The 16323-nt window shown below is 52.0% G+C and overlaps 1 protein-coding gene across 10 annotated transcripts in view; it reads right to left on the bottom strand.

Moving 5' to 3' along the window:
• ppp1r12a (protein phosphatase 1, regulatory subunit 12A) overlaps positions 1–16323 on the bottom strand; it is a 42551-nt gene that overhangs the window by 9729 nt on the left and 16499 nt on the right. For 6 of the 10 annotated variants that reach the window (XM_062482910.1, XM_062482914.1, XM_062482909.1 and 3 more), the window contains exons 3-17: positions 13544–13662; positions 8721–8880; positions 7950–8094; positions 7740–7814; positions 7375–7466; positions 6959–7116; positions 6573–6691; positions 4808–4915; positions 3846–4070; positions 3496–3587; positions 2933–3052; positions 2163–2315; positions 1370–1534; positions 884–1030; positions 36–126 (exon numbers count right to left, since the gene is read on the bottom strand). In XM_062482910.1, the coding sequence (XP_062338894.1) occupies positions 36–126; positions 884–1030; positions 1370–1534; positions 2163–2315; positions 2933–3052; positions 3496–3587; positions 3846–4070; positions 4808–4915; positions 6573–6691; positions 6959–7116; positions 7375–7466; positions 7740–7814; positions 7950–8094; positions 8721–8880; positions 13544–13662 (1969 nt within the window). The remainder of the gene's footprint in view (positions 1–35; positions 127–883; positions 1031–1369; positions 1535–2162; positions 2316–2932; positions 3053–3495; positions 3588–3845; positions 4071–4807; positions 4916–6572; positions 6692–6958; positions 7117–7374; positions 7467–7739; positions 7815–7949; positions 8095–8720; positions 8881–13543; positions 13663–16323) is intronic. The other 4 variants (XM_062482916.1, XM_062482919.1, XM_062482913.1 and 1 more) reach the window with 2 other exon arrangements.

Below are 16323 nucleotides of genomic sequence, written 5' to 3'. Positions count from 1 at the left end.
TATGTGTGTGTCCAAGGGGAAGGCGGGGGGCTGACCTGGGTGGACCTCCTGGACTGGCGGGCCTGCCTGGAGCGAGCCTTCCTCTGAGACTCGGACTCCTCGTCTCGGACAGGCGTGAGGTACGATCTGCCCCAGGAACAAAACACAGTCAGGGGGAGTCACCTGGACACGCGGCTGATATGAGCGCCATACGCTGGGACTGGATTCCAATTCAATTCACTTTATTGATCCTGAAGGTCATTCACAATGACCATGTAATGACAGAGCTATCTATCATGGACTGTGTATCCACCAGACACATTAATAACACATAATAACGCAACAGAATCCACTTGGGACGAGCAAAAGGTCGAGGAGTTGTTGCTGTTTTGGTTTCTTCCATGGAAAAGGTTGTCTACGTCCCCCTACAGAAAGACAAACTCGTTCACTTCGGGGGCCGAGCCTTGGCCTTGAGGAGCGGGCTGCTCCTACCCATCTTCCTTATAAGGAGAGAACTCACCAGAGCGGAGAGAGAGATGACTCTCTCCAGCCCCCACTCCTGGCAGGTGGCTTATTTCAGTGCAGACTACACAGGAAGACACACTCTTAACCCCAGTTAAACACACACCCTCTCTTTCTCTCTCCCCCCCCCCTTCCCCTCTCTCTCTCTCTCTCTCTCTCTCTCTCTCCTTCACACAGAGTACACAAAGCATGAGAAGGAAGAGATCACACCCTGTTCTCAAACAGAGGCTGTGTGTCCGGAAAAATCTACTGAAAAGAGCAAGAGACAGCGGACTTTGAGGGCATTCACAAGTTCGTCTGATGAGTGCATGGGACACGTCCGCCTATATGGTGGTGTGTGTTTGTGTGGTATGCGCGGGTGTGCAGGTGTGTGCGTGTGTACCTGCGCCTCTCCCTGCCGTCAGAGCCTATGATGGTGCCAGTGGTTGTAGTGGACGTGGTGGTGGAGCCAGTGTTGATGGTGGGGATGACCGCAGCAGACTCCTTCTCCTTGTCCTTTTCCCTCTCCGCACTCTCCTCTGCCCAGTACCTGATCACACACAGACATTACTGCATTACATTTAGTCATTTAGCAGACGCTCTTATCCTGAGCGACTTAGTTAGTACAGGGACATTCCCCCGAGGCAAGTAGGGTGAAGTGCCTTGCCCAAGGACACAACGTCATTTGACACGGCCGGGAATCGAACCAGCGGCCTTCTGATTACTAGCCCGATTCCCTAACCGCTCAGCCACCTGACTCCCTCCCGCATTACTGTACTGACATATAAAACGTGATCAGGAAAGGAGTCGTGTGTGTGTGTACACGTACTGGTTTGTTAGTCCTGTGAGCGTACAGGTGTGTGTGTGTGGTGTGTGTGCGCGTGTGTACCTGCTGGTGAGGCTGCTGGAGGAGCCGGTGCGGGCCGAGGAGGAGCCCAGGCTGGAGAGCAGCCCGCGGTGGCCCGTGGGTGAGGTAACAGACGAGGAGGTGGTGGTGGAGGAGGCGGACGTGGTGGAGGAGCCCAGGTCCTCGTGCCTCCGGCCAAACGACCCACTGCGGACACCAAGGGACCACCGTTATGTGGAGCATGGGGGAGGGGGCGGGAGGACGAGGATGCGGGATGGAAGGAGAGACAGAGAGAGAGAGAGACGAGATGGAGGATGGAAGGAGAGACAGAGAGAGAGAGAGACGAGATGGAGGATGGAAGGAGAGACAGAGAGAGAGAGAGACGGGATGGAGGATGGAAGGAGAGACAGAGAGAGACGGGATGGAGGATGGAAGGAGAGACAGGATGGAGGATGGAAGGAGAGACAGAAGAGGTGCAACCCCATTACCGTTGCAATACAAAAAGAAGCAGGATAGCCACTTCTATTCACACATGATGCAACAACACAAACCAGGCTCCAGCTGTACACTGAATGCATTTCCATGATGCAGAGAGAGAGAGAGAGAGAGAGACAGATAGCGAGAGAGAAAAAGCAAGAAGGACAGCGAGAAGGACAGCGAGAAGGACAGCGAGAAGGACAGCGAGAAGGACAGCGAGAAGGACAGCGAGAGAGGGAGAAAGAGAGCGAGAAGGAGAAAGAGAGCGAGAAGGAGAGAGAAAGAGGGAGCGAGAAGGAGAGAGAGCGAGAAAGAGAGGGAGGGTGGAGGTTGGCACCAGGACCGGTGGATGGTATACCTGCGGTATATGCTGTAAGACTGGTAGTGGGAGGAGGGCGACTGCCAGGGTTTAGCGTTACAGGTGTTAGGGTCCAAGCTGGAGGCGGACGAGGACTTGGCGGGCACGTCCCGCGTGCTGCCACTCCGCCCTAGCGCTAGCGTGTGGGACGTGCTGGTTGGTCGGGTGGGGGGGGGGGGGGGGCAGGGTGGGGGTGGTGTGGCGTGTTGGGGCAGGCGAGAGAGGCATGTTAGCAGGGGACGCACATACACACACACAAACATATATACACACACAGATAAAAAAAAAAAAGACTACAAGCTCTGACGCATGTCTGTCTGTGTCCTGGTTGTCTGTGCTGTAGGGTTTGTGGGTAATGTAGTCTCATTGGAGTGCCAATGAGGCAACAGGGCCTCTGATGATGGCTGGGGTGGGGAACACTACAAGCACAGCAACCAGACAGGACGAGTGCAGTCATGCAAACGACTGGCAGAGAGAGATGCATGTGGGTGATCTGCATTGCCTTCTCAGGAACAGATGCTCATAAAGCATGTACAAGCATGCCTCCAACTGCACTGGCGTACAAAACTAAACACAAGACTCAAAACTAACTGGACTAAAACCACCGACACTAAAAACTCGATGAGGACCATGTCAGCGAGGTCGTAAGTTTGACTCATTAACAGCCTAATGACCGGAAAGGGATCGGATCGATGTTTGGCGATCTGATGCCCTGGCGAGGAGGGTTGGGGTGGAGAGGGGGTCTGACAAGGGCGGGGCGTGGGGCTAACCTGCGCTGGTAGCTGGGCGTGGTTCTGTTGGTGGAGGCGGTGCCTTTGCTGTTCTTGGTGTCCTCGTCCCAGCGTCTCTGGGTGTAGGAGCCGCTACGCACCAGGCTAGCAGCAGAGTCCCTGGGGAAGAGCAAGCTACACTAGCACCCTGGGGCTCCACACATGTACACCAGGGATGATGACACACCCGTGTTGTTACTGTAGGGGTTTCTGAGCGAGGGTTTAACCACCCAAAAGAAGATTCTAGCAGTAAAACATTCTGGTCAGACTGAATCAATGCAATATTTGTAGAAACTAGATGTACTGTAAAATGAGGGTACAATTATATTCCTTGGATATACAGGCTACTGACTACTCTCTGCAGGTATATTTCTGAACAAATGTTGGCTCTACCACTTTTCATGGCTGTACATGAAGGGAACAGAGAGCATGTGAGCCACACAGCATGCACAGGCCAGACTGAAGCCTCCTCCAGCCTGTCACACACAGCTGGGAGCAGCAGGGGGCGCTGCTTTCAATGCACTTTGTGGAGCAGCCGGGAGAGCCCAGCCAGGGAGGGTCACCTGTTCTCTTTCTCGTCAATGTCCGACGTGCTGGCCAGTCTCCTGGGGATGGTGGGGGCAACGAAGGCCAGCCGGGTTCCCTTGTCCTTCTCCTGCAAGGGTCAAAAGACAGTGAGTCGTGTGATTCGGGGGTTTACTTGGAGCCCGTCTCAAGATGATGAACGAACGCAAGTAAACGATTCGACACCAACACTGCAGAACAGCCTGAAAGATGTCATATCGACAGCCAGTTGGGAAAGGAAGTGGCCTTCTAAACGAGTCCTAGACCTCTGGTTTCCGTGGTAGCGCTCGACTTAGCATCGGAACACACGAGGTTAGACGGGGACGAGGGGGGGGCTGTGGAGGCGGACCTTCTCTTTGTCCTTGTTGTCCAGGGAGGAGGAGAGGCGGGGGCTTGAGGCCGAGCGCATCACCCCGGCCGGGTCCTTCTCCTTCTGGGCCTCCTTGGTGGTGGTGGTGATCTCCGCCAGCGCCCCGTAGCTGCCCGTCTTCCTCAGGCCCAGGCGCCACGAGGCGGGGGACTCGTCCTTCCTCTCGTCCTCCTTGGGGGACACCTTCCCTGCCGACTGGGCCACCTGGGGAGAAGGACCCCGACAGAGGGCATTGATTGATTGACAGTGTCATAAGAACAGTAGCAGCAGATTTGAGTTTAGTGTCTGGGTAAATAACACTTGGGGTTAATCCTAGGCAAACAGCTAAGAGTATCGGTATGGGTGAATCCGGTACTCGACCATGTGTGTGGATTCATTAGCGCTCAGAGGAGACATTCATGTCCATGTTGAAGGGGGAAAGGGAGGGCCTGGATGCATGCTGGACACCTAATCTCCACTAGGAAATGTTTACAAAAAGCCAAACAGGCGAGTCATGTTACACAGCATACATTCTCCTCCTTCAAACTAAACACCGGTGGCCTGAACCAAGATGGTTACAGAGATCCCACATGTGCCCTAGCACGGCTGGGAACCAACCCGTGCAACCTGTTAGGCTTCACACAAGCTGTGGGCACAATGCACTCTCAAAACACAATGGCAACACGGAGATGTCCAGGAGATAGCAGAGGATTGCTGGATGTGGACGACAACACCAAAAGCACACGGGTCACGGGGACACACAGTGAAAGCATCGAGGACAGCGTGTGGGAAGATCATGCTGATAAACCATGTCAGCGCGGACCAGGAACACGGGTTAGCCCACATCTGGGTCAGACCGAGGAGGTTAGGGATGTTTTGGTAGGTGAGGGGAAATTATTCAGGGAAGAGGGAGGAGGGGGGGGGGTAGTAGAACGCTGGAACAGAACACACCGATGCCTCACCATAGGTTTTTTGGGCACGAGAGAAATGCCAGTTTTGCGCAAGCCTTGACGCCACAATGCAGGACAGCTTGGCTCCGCCACAGGCATGAGGGGAGTAATATAATCAGACTAAAGCCAACCAAGACAAGAGCCATGATGAGAGAGAGAAGGAAAGAAAATGAGAGAAAGGTAGATAGTGAGCAGCGGAGAAAGAGGAGAGCGGGAGATGAGAGTGGGGGAGACGCAGAAACAGGAATAGACACTGCAGCAGCAACAGAGAAACAGAGGCACGTTATGGCAGACAGATTTTAAGACCCAGACACTCCACACAATGTTTACTGGCACAAGGGAGACCAGTCCTTAAATCTCAGCTCATATATGCATTTGGAAAAAAGGCAGAAAAACAACGTTGCTAGTGTCAAACTGGACATTGTTAAGGTTCTCTCACTCTTGTTAGACAGGGAACATTGTGTCACGTGTTTGGCTTTAAAATGTGGACAGGTATATGTGAAGAATAAAAAATAAGGAGTCCTCATTGGCTAGTATATAAAATGGGCTGGTGGACAGTCTCTGGTTTGGTTTGACTGCTGGGTCTGTGACCAATAGAAACCCATCAAATGGAAGTCATGAAACACCCAGTGGGTGAAATAATTTGATTTGTATAGCCCTTCTTACAAACAATGTCACAGAAGGCTTCACCTCTGCTCAAATAGCACAACTGCACCTAAACCAACCTCCCTCAAAGACTCAACTGAATAAATGAACAGGCCTACATAATGATATTGAAAAAGACGCACAGAAACAGAGCCACGTGTCTATGTAAACCTTACTGTGTTATTTTATATCATCATGGCCAACACTGCATCTTGGCCCTGTCAATATGGCCGGTCCAGTGCCTATCCTGGTGCTGCTACACCACATGCATCCTGCAGGGGGCAGCATCCGTCCAAAGGAGAACAGTGGAGGGCCATCATCCTCTGGGCCTTTGAAATTCACCACAGACACCATGTGATGCACGCCTTCTGAACACTGTCACAATTGGTTACAAACCCCACGGTACAACTGTTGCCATGTTTGTTAAGAAAGAGGACCTGTACTTTCCAACCAATCGTAACTCTTGCTCCCGGAGCCAGCCTGACAGCTGTTGGGTTTTCAGTTTTCTGCGTAAGGGCAGTGTCGAGCCTACCGCCCTTACACAGTAACAGCTCGTGTGACGAACACAACATTTCAACCATAACCTCATCTATGTAAACTCCCACAACCGCAAAATTGGGTGTGTGTGGAAGCAGGGAGAAACAAAATAGATGGTGAATCGTATTGATTTGTGAAGGCGGGAGGGAGGCTGGCGGGAGACGGGCAGACGTCCAAATGCCTCGCAGCAGGCTGCACTGAGGTGGACAAGGGGGGGGGATAATAAGTGAATTCAGCTGAGACCACATGGTCTTCCGCTGCTCACAGGTGTGACCTAATGAGATGCCTTCACGTTACACGCGCTCTGAACCTCGACAACGCGCGGGGGAGAGAGAGAGGGCGGGGCTTAAACCCGGGCCCTCTTGATCCTCAGTCGACTACTGGGACATTCCCATCCTCCAATACCCAGCCCCTCGGAAACAAGAAACTCTCTGAAACCCCCTAAACTCTCTCAGCCCTGTGACTCTCTCCACTCAGGGACACCCTCAGAGTGCTTCAACTGGAACAGAGTTCCTTCACTGATGTCCGGTTATCCGGGCAGCAGGAGACCTTATCCACCAGGCCGTACCTTCGTGAGAGGCGAGATGGGAGTCACCTGGTTAGTGGGGCTGGTCGGGGTGGTGGGGGTGGTGGGCGACGACACGGCCACGCTGGCTGGAGCCGGGGTGGGGGTGCTGGTGCTGTTGCTGACCGGGGGCGAAGGCTTGCTCTTGTCTGAAACGGCAGAGGGGAGGGAGTGTTGGTAAGGAACAGGGAGGTAAACACCCGCGACACTGAAAGTAGATTTCGCATCGCGCTCATGCAAATGGAAGCGAAACGTAGGCCATGGAGTGCCTTTCCGTGTGCTGCTATCGGAGCATATTCAAATCCACGCGTGGGTACAGAGAGACGTTTCTCTCTGTACCCACGCGGGGTACAGAGAAAACGTTTTTTTTTTTAGACAGCGATGAAAATGTCTTTCCAGGATTGACGACAACGCACCTGCTTCGGTTTCGGATTCGGAGTCTTCCTCTTCTTCCTCCTCGCTGGAGCAGCTGGACTCGTCCTTCTTGCCCTCCTCTTCCTCGTCCACCTTCTCCGGCTCCAGGGCCTCGATACGGGGGGCGCTCTTCTCAGGCTCCAGGAGGACAGTCTCTTTGCTGGAACACACACACACACACGCACACGCTTGGTTCCGTGACTCACCTTAGTGACTAACATCATCTTCTATGAAGAACTTTTCATTCATTTGGCTCTTTTGGCCATTCCCTAACTATTATCAGAATCAAACCACCCGTTACATTTGGTTCAAACAGGTTGTTTGCCTTTGGCTTTAAAGACAAATTCTCTAACCGGTGGCAGTTTCTCAAGTAGTGACAATCCATTACTAGTTCATCCATCTCTGCCTTGTTATTTACCTCTTCAGTGGTTTCAAAGATTGATTATTGTCCCCAGTGGTGGTGGTTTCTATCAAGGGAGACTTTTTCACATCCTTCTTCTCACTCAGAAGCTGAAAGCAAGAACACACACAGCAAGGATTAGCAGCAGTCCTTAAGGCCTGAACTCTGAGAACATCTACACGGACAAGAACAATTCCAGGACTCTGTGACACATCACGTCAAACTGTAAAAAAAAGATAATCAAATGCAATTGAGGGCATGTGTCACAAGGATACCTACACAGCAAACAACTCAGTTGACAGGTTTTCAAAACCATAAAAAGGTTACTGGGTGCATTAGAGCTGAAATGAAAGCACTCAAGCACTCACGACACAAAGGCTTACCAGATTCTGCTTTTTCTGCAGTTCTTCCAAGTAGGCAATTACATCTTCATCTGCTACGTCGAAAGCCGTCTGACCCTGAGGACAAGACGCAATTTCAAACTGTGGACAAAGCAGGGCCTAAACATATCCCAGCTTTAACTGGAGGTGCATGGGCTGTCTAGTATTCTACTGTATGTTGGAGGTGTGAGGTGAGGAGGGACGGAGACTCACCACTTTGTTGATGAGGTCCATGTCACACAGGCTCTCCACCAGTATCCTGCAGGCCTCCTCCTTGCCCCAGTGTGCAGCAGCATGGAGGGGAGTCCAGCCATCAAAGTCCTTGATATTTACATCATACCCTGCTTGGATTAAAAGCCTGGGGGGGGGGACACAAAAACAGAAGTTGAGATTTGGAAAAGCTTGGATTTGGTGGTGCAAGCGCACATCACTGCCAGGGTCCTGCAACCTCAACATTGTGACCATTTTTAGTGGTCCTTGGACACTCGCAATACAAAAAAAAAAAAACAACGGAAATGTATTTAACAAAAGATGAATAAGTGGCCAAATGTTCAGATGAATCAAATGCCAGCCACTTTTACAGTGAATACATTCCAGTCCATTTCTTGGACAGTCGTGCACTGGGCATCCCAGATCTTGTTTAGGTGCCATGAGTGATGGTGGATTGTGTTAAGAGACGCTTGGCTGACGTCCCAGCAACAGATGGCCAGAAATCTGCAGTCCCTCTCCTGAGAAGTCAGTGTGTGTCTGCTCTGTCACAGCCTGAGTACAAGGCATGACATGAAGAGACACAAACAAGACAAACGGGACAATAAAGGACCCTCGGGAGGACTAAAGGAGCCCCGGATTGAAACGTATTCGCAAATCCAACCTCAGAATCCCCATCGATACAAAAGGTCAGAGGTCTTTCAGATCCACAGAGCTGGCCTCTCGCTGTAAGGCAGTACCACACCAGCTGAGCTACGGTAACCCAGTCAGACTTACTTTAAAACCTCGGCGTATCCCTTGGCGGCGGCGACGTGGAGCGCCGTGCCGCCGGACTTGGCGTGGCGGACGTCGCTGATCTGGCCGCTGTTGACCCACTGGCGGGCGTCTCTCAGCATGACGCGCTCCTCTTCCTTCCTGGCCGCCTCGATGTCCACTCCTGTCAGGGAGGAGTGAGAGGTGAGGAGGCGTCCCTTAGCCGGGCCCAGCCCGGATTAGCAGCTACTTAAGAGTAGGCGAAGGCTACGACAACTTAAGCTCTGCCATGGTGAGTGACAAAGAGGCTGGAAGAGCAGAGCCAAGAAGACCAGCCCAACAGTGACCTGAAGACATGAATCTAGGGATGTCAGGTCACTTGAAACCGGGCTGAAAATCTAAACCATGCCAAAACCTTTACAAATGACTTCTTTTTTAGCTCAACTTAAAAAGTACCAGAGTACGTAAAAAAAAAAAAAAGGGAGTAAAACATCAGAAATATGACATGTGTCAATCGTCAATGACACTGTGCACTAGAGGGCAACGTTGCGAACTAGAACTTGGACTAATTAACTTCAAATATCTGTACATTTCGGTCACAGCTTGGGGAGACAAACATGTAGGCCATAGCTTGCTATGTGGGCCAGCGTGTCCATGCTACACACTACAGGCTACGCAGGGAACAGGCATGTGTTGTCTTGTTGAGACTTCTGCAATAAAAGACACTAGAGGAGCATCTCCCCCTTCTGTGCTGACAGCACGCAGGGCCAGAGTGCTCAGTGGTACGGGTCAACATTAAAAGGTGAACCTTTGTGTTCAACTTCTCCTATAAACGGACGATGCTTCCTGTTCTGCTATACCCCCCAAAAAAACAGTTGACGTGTAAAACTGAACTCATACGAAGGTCACATGGGTCGGGTTCCGTCAGCAGACTTGGAACATGCTTTCTGATTTCATTGGACGAGCTTCACCATGCGGGCAGCACGGCTCGTTTCAGTCCAGTGTGGGTGAGGTGACATGGTTAAGACGAGGACCTGTCGCACTTGATGAGGTTCGAGAGCTGAGGCATGGCCTTGAGTAAACCGTCAGATTGCATTGGGGGTGTCGCGGGTTGGACAGGCAGCAGTTAAGGTTGCCCAGAAGCCTGGCCTGCGGCCACGGCAGAGGAGGGCGCGAGAGGGCCGACGGGCCGCAGATCTGTCGGCGCGGGCTGCTCGCTCTGGAACATTCCCACTAACTCACTGACAGAGCCCTGCTTGTCTGAGCGCCGCTTTTCAATTGTGGGAAAGAAAACCCGCACAGTCAAGGGGCCTGAGATGGACTTTGCATCTCACCGCCGCGGTTCACCCGACAGTGAATTGTACGCAACTGAAAAGGTTGAGCGGGAAGTCAACAAACATCACTAGGCAGAAATGAATAGGCCAGTTTAATGCACATCTCCGATGGAGCGCAGTGACAGTCTGGATCAATAAGGTCACCAGGCCCTAGGGTGACAGGAGTCAGCCAGCGTGAGATGGCACTATAGATGGCTGCACTGTTTAGAAAAAGCGTTGCCCTTTTACACAGTCCATGTGACGCCACCACAGTGCAATACATTGGGGCTGACATAATGGACGTCAATTAGTCCTTTATTCCTCCGGGGCTTCTCAGAGTACAGGACAGGACGGCTGGAACATGCACACTCTGGTACAATAGACCCATGTCTGACAAACGTACCATTCAGAGAGACCGTCATGCTGGGGATTTTCACCTAACTGCATTAAGGAGCTATTTGACTCTTCTACATTAGAGCACACACCGTAATGCTATCGGTTCAACTACAAAACGAAACAATTGGAACGTCTAATTCAAAAAGAGAAATGGGTCCGTGTTAACATTTGTTGACATGCCAACTGGAGATAAATGTAAACACCCTGCCTCGTTTCAGTAGGAGTGTCCTTAAGTGTGCAGAACGGATCCTAATGGCCTCTGCCACTGTAGACTGACTTCAAATGGTTGACCTACGGGGTGAATGTGTAACAGGTAGGTGGAGCCCCATTAGCAGCGCTCCTTAGAGCAGGCTGGCGTGCCTGCAGCTGTGCTTTTCAAGCAGCAAGGCCAACAGGCCTTGGACAGGACCACCAGGCAGCACCAGAGCACTGGCAGTTACTAAGATGTTTTACATGACAACACTGCACCTTCTACTGAGGAAATACATGGGAGAGAATCCAGCAGAACAACAGTTTGGTTAAATCTGCACGTATTCCTTCCTCTTGCACAAACACTCTTTTTCCCCTTTTCATCTCTCTGTACAAAAAAAAAAAAAGTGCTGGTCTGCTAATATGGAAAGGAACATGTCCAAAAGACACTGGCTGTAAAGCTCCTGAGGAACATCCTATAAGGGAAGCATGCAGTCTGACAAGGTCGTTGAGGAAATTGGCGGCCTGGGACAAAATTAAAACGAGTTTAATCTCTGCTGAGGGGAAACTGCTGACTAGGCAAGCCAAGTGACCCCTCCAGCCCATTACAGTGTAGCGGGGGGGGGGGGGGGGGGGGCTGTGTGTTAGAGAGGGGGAAGGAGGGTCAAGGTGTCACTAGTGGGGTTTGTCCTGTTTCTCAGCTAGAGGCGGCCCCTGAGGCGCTGCCATGACAGGAGGGCGTGCGGAAGTGGGAGTGGTGGTCAGAGCAGTCACCTGACCAGGTTGACCTGACCAGGACAGAGAGGATCTGAAGGTCAATCCAGACAGGGGGAGAATGCCGGTGGCCTGTTAACGAGTTTAACCCCGGCACTGGGCGTCTCGGAGTAGACGGCCCGCGAGAGGAGAAAGGCACATTACACACATCCAGCTTACACAACAGCCGTTACGTAACGCCCGCCGGCCTACCTCCGAACATGGAGAGCCCAGTGTCCTTGTATTGTATTGTATTGTGCCAGGGTCAAAAGCAGAGCAGATTCCCCCCTCCTCTGTGGACGCTCGTCTGAAAGGGGGCATTCGTGAAACTCTGCCCACCGCTAATTCCCACTGTAATTGCCTCCTCCCTTTCCACTGGGCAGATAAAAAAAAAACCCCGAGGCTAAAAACACATGTACAAGCAGAGCCGGGCGGGGGGGGGGGGGGGGGGGGGGGTGATGGTCAGCATTATAACTTACCCTCGTCATATGACCAGGGTGAGCGCAATGGTGTGCACTAGGGGATGAGGCGGGGGGGGGGGGGCTGACACCTCAGCCCAGATCTGCGGACAAAGGCAGCCGTCGAGCCACGGGGTAATGTTGTCTGACAGCTGCCTCCAGTGGGAGCCAGGCCGCTCCTGTGGGTGGGGCTGGACTCGGGCTGGACTCGGGCTGGACTCGGGCTGGACTCGGGCTGGACTCGGGCTGGACTCGGGCTGGACTCGGGCTGGACTCGGGCTGGACTCGGGCTGGACTCGGGCTGGACTCGGGCTGCGCCGTTACCCAACAGGCTCTCGAGGAGAGCAACATGCTAACAAACTGCAGGCTGTGGGTAATTATGTCTGGAGGCAGGCTGCACAGAAAATACCCGGGAGGACTGAGGGAGTGTTAAAAGACATTGTAGGCTTTAACCAAAGCAGGACCCTGACAACACTACAAGCCAGGCCGCTTAATGTCCCTGTGGGAGCAGTTGGTCTCTTCCACGTACCCAGACATCCCCTGGTCACTTCCCTGTGGACAGAGGACCTGATACTGGGTTGCACGTCCGGGGGACATTGGAGTGCATGACATCAGGAATGTGGGCACAGCCACCTGCCTAAAAGGCTAAACTGAAACACAATATGCTAATTATAGTCACCAAAACAACTTTTTTTTTTTAAGGTACACAGACATGATTCTGATTCTGACATGTGTGTAGATGATTGGCTGTGATGGAGGTGGCTGAATGTTCCAGAGAGGCTGAGTGTGTGTGGGGCCTGCTAGGAGGCAGAGCGCGTGGCTGTCATTCAGCAGCCTGGTCAGGGGAGAGATCCCCCCCACACCGCCCTGCGGTCGTTAGCACGCCTGTACAAGGCCGCTCACTGGGGGGGAGGGGGGAAACAGGGGGATGGGTCCAAAAATTGAAATCTGCTTCCATTCAGTTTAGCATCATCACAAAGGGTGATCAGGTTTGAAGCGGAGGATCTGATTTCTCCGTTACGCAAGGCTCTTTTTCCCTCCCCCCAGGCCCCTCTGTGGCTCACTCTTGTGTTTTTCATAAATCCTTTATGACAAGGTACACGCCATGACATACCTGGACACGGTGTCCACATATGCTCTCTAGCTTGGCTGAACACACGGATTATCCGAGGGGTGAGCGAGACCGGAGCGTAAACTGTGCGTGCGTGGCTGCTGGGCCGGCCCAACGCAGCGCTACTGAACCAGGGCTGAGTGCACGCGGGCTGGAGGCACGCGGGCTGGAGGCCTGCCAAGACCTGCTGCCTGACATGACCGGAGGCTGCAGCAGCAGCCTAGATGCATTTACCATGATCCATTGCACACACAACAACAGTCCACCCCACCCCACCCCCTTACTCAACAGAGTAGCCGGATCTATTTTGAGAGGCAGAACATAACTGCTTAGCCTGTTAGAGATGTAGAATTATTGGGCGGGGGTGTAACATTGTATGTGAATTGCACACTCAACCTCAAATTAATCAGGCATGAATATAAACAGACATAGTTTGTGCTTGACCAGTGACGTTTCAGCTGTGAGGGGAGAGAAGGCTATAGAGAGGTCGAGTGGAGGAACAGGTGAAGGCATGCCCATGAAGTCTGGAGGGGAGTGGACTATATGAGGGGTATAGCGGGTCCACGACGGGGTCAGGGTACAGGGTGAGGTGTGTGTGTGTGGGGGGGGAGGCTGCCGGGGGTGTACCTTGTCGGTTGATCTCGTTCTGCAGGAGCTCCTCCATGGCCTCCTCTTCAGCGATGTCCAGGGGGGTCTCCCCCTCACTGTTCACCACACCCACACTGGCCCCCTGGCTGATCAGGTACCTGGGGACACACGGAGGACAACCATACTTAGGACCGCCACCTCCAGAAAAGGCTGCATACTACAAGGCTTCTTTAGGAAACGGCAAACTTCAAATGTTGTGATGGATGAAACGTCTGGTGAATGAATACATGCCGTTTTCATTCCACAAAAGGTCAGGTCACCATGGTCATTTGTCGTCATCTTATGGAAAAAAATGTATGAGTTCTCCTTAACTGTCAATAATCCACCTTTGCCGTCTGCTGGGAAACAGTCCAGTGACTAACCTCACAGTGACGAGTGTGTCACAACCCAGCGGGTCGTACATATCGCCCTTGACCTTGAGGGGGGCCTTTTAGTATGGTCCCCTGGACAACTACCTGGGAAACATCATTCTACAGCTTTTGTAACAAAGTCACCAGCTTATAGGGCTTATAGGGCGATCTGGGTTTCTGCACTGACAATAACCCTCATGCCATGGCTTTCCCCCAGCTTGACCCCCGTGACATGGCTCTCTCCTCAGCCCCCTCCTCCAGGCCTGGCAGAAGAGCCTTCTCAGCCACAGGACATACTGACGTGTGCTGCCTCCAACATGGTGGTGGAGAACCAACAGCCCCTCCAACATACCCCAGCGTGCCCACATAAAGCACACCCCCAAGGACTCCCCAAAAAGCGCCACAACCACCATTATGTTTTCAGTTTTACTCGCCCTTGAATTGACTTCCTACCCGGCCTATTTTAGGATGGTTTTCCAGGCTGTGGCGGCTCGGCGGTTGAGAGTCCTGCCCTGGAAGGCAGATGGTTGTGGGTTTGACACCAAAGAAATGGGGGTGGGAGAGAAGCCAGTCTTCCTCTTGTGGTGCTACGCTGCTGGGAAGGGGGCTTGAGCGGGGAGGTCAATGATTCTGTTATGTGCCCCTCTACCCACCTACACCAGATCTCCCAAGACACACATTAAAACTAGACCACTCATTAGTCATCGCCATCAGAGTAGGCATTTGACATTTCTCCTTGTTCCATTGTGTGCGAGACAACAGCGCTCTTGTTCCATGCTTTCCAGTGATGGACCAGCTAGCCAAGCTCAGTTTCCTCTGAAAGTTCACAATTATCTAGAGATGATCTGACAAACGGCAGCTTCTGTACTCATCTTTTTAATTAATCCACCCTGACACTAGGATGGATTTGGCTGAGAGGGGGGAATGTGTTTATTATTATCGGGTCTTACAGAGTTATACAAAACACGACAGAAAGAATGACACGAGCAAACAGTCCATCAGGGCGGTGAAAGAGTGCCGCGGCTCCAACTTGGACAGCGGTCGGGTCTCTGACGTATGAAAGCAGAGATCCTGCAGAGCCAGGCTGCCTGTGCTGTCATATAACACAGGAGCTGTTAAACAGGTCACATCACACTCCCTGCATGCAGAACAATGACAGCCAGTGAGCCGCTGCGGTCCTCCTTAGCCTGTTCAAATACCCACTGATCCTATCTCTCCGCTTCGCTCTCTGATCGGTCTGCTTGCCTCAAAACAAGTGGGGGGGAGCGACAACCCAAGAAGGCAACTGTGGAGCCGAACCACACCGCTGCTGACCCGGAGGTTTCATATTTGGGACGAGAATCGTGAAGCATCACAAGAGCCGGGTCATAGTGAGACGCTTCCTTCAGTTGTGACACGCACACAAAGTATCGGAAAAGGCTTTGATTTAAAACATCTATAATGAAGTCTTCAGCAGATGTTGTTGTTATCCAAAGCGTCATACAGGGAGGATTTGAACCGGTGACCTCTTGATCTGCAGTCAAATGCTCACCACTGAGCTGTATCCACCCCCTGAGCTCTTAACACAACTGTTTTCTTTGTAGGAGCACAATGTATACTGGGATTCATTGATTGTTCAGCCTATCCAATGATTGCCAAGATGGACTGTCATTACGGCGCAGGGTAAGATAAAGGATGTCCACAGAAAGCCATCACGTGCATTAACTGCTGTGACACAGCGTTGCAATGCTCGGAGCAACGCAAACACTTCCTCGCACACAGGGCCAATTTATGAAATTGTCAATTGATTCTTACTGCATTGGCGAGTATCCATTATCAACGGAGCAAAGCAAAAATCGATTTCCTCAAGGTGAAAGGGCTTGCGTACAATCAGGTTATCTAAAAGCAGCAAGTCGTCACGCTGGGTTATCAATCATGCGGCCGGAGGGGAGAGAGACAGGGTTCACTAATGGAGGGCTTGCTGGAACTGGAATGGGGGCCAAACGGGGGCAGTGCAGGCCCCAGCTGCATCTGTGCAAGGTCAGCCTGATGCGGCTTAGACCCAGGGCGACAGTGTGGATGTCTAACAGGAACAGCATGGGGTTAGGGGTCAGCAAGCCTACTCAGAATACATCACACACACGTAAGAATTCATATCATTGTCATTTTTGTGTGGATGAAATTGAAAGCAAAAGGCAAATCGTTCAAGGAAAAGACACTTAAATAACACCTAAAGAAAACAAATGGAAAAACGTCTTGAGCTGTGTTCTGCAACATGCATATCCAACCAAATCCATCATCGAGATCGACAGTACGCCCATCAGGTCAATTAGCATTCCACCACACAATCCGCCATTCTTCTCCAGTATTAAAAACACTGTCTCACTTCCTTCTTACATTCATCGGTTGTTTATACGCACAGCATAGACA

The sequence above is a fragment of the Osmerus eperlanus genome, chromosome 17 (genome assembly GCF_963692335.1).
Source record: "Osmerus eperlanus chromosome 17, fOsmEpe2.1, whole genome shotgun sequence".
Classification (NCBI taxonomy): domain Eukaryota; kingdom Metazoa; phylum Chordata; class Actinopteri; order Osmeriformes; family Osmeridae; genus Osmerus; species Osmerus eperlanus.
Note: the sequence above shows the minus strand (reverse complement) of the source record. Positions and strands in the feature narration are given on the sequence as shown.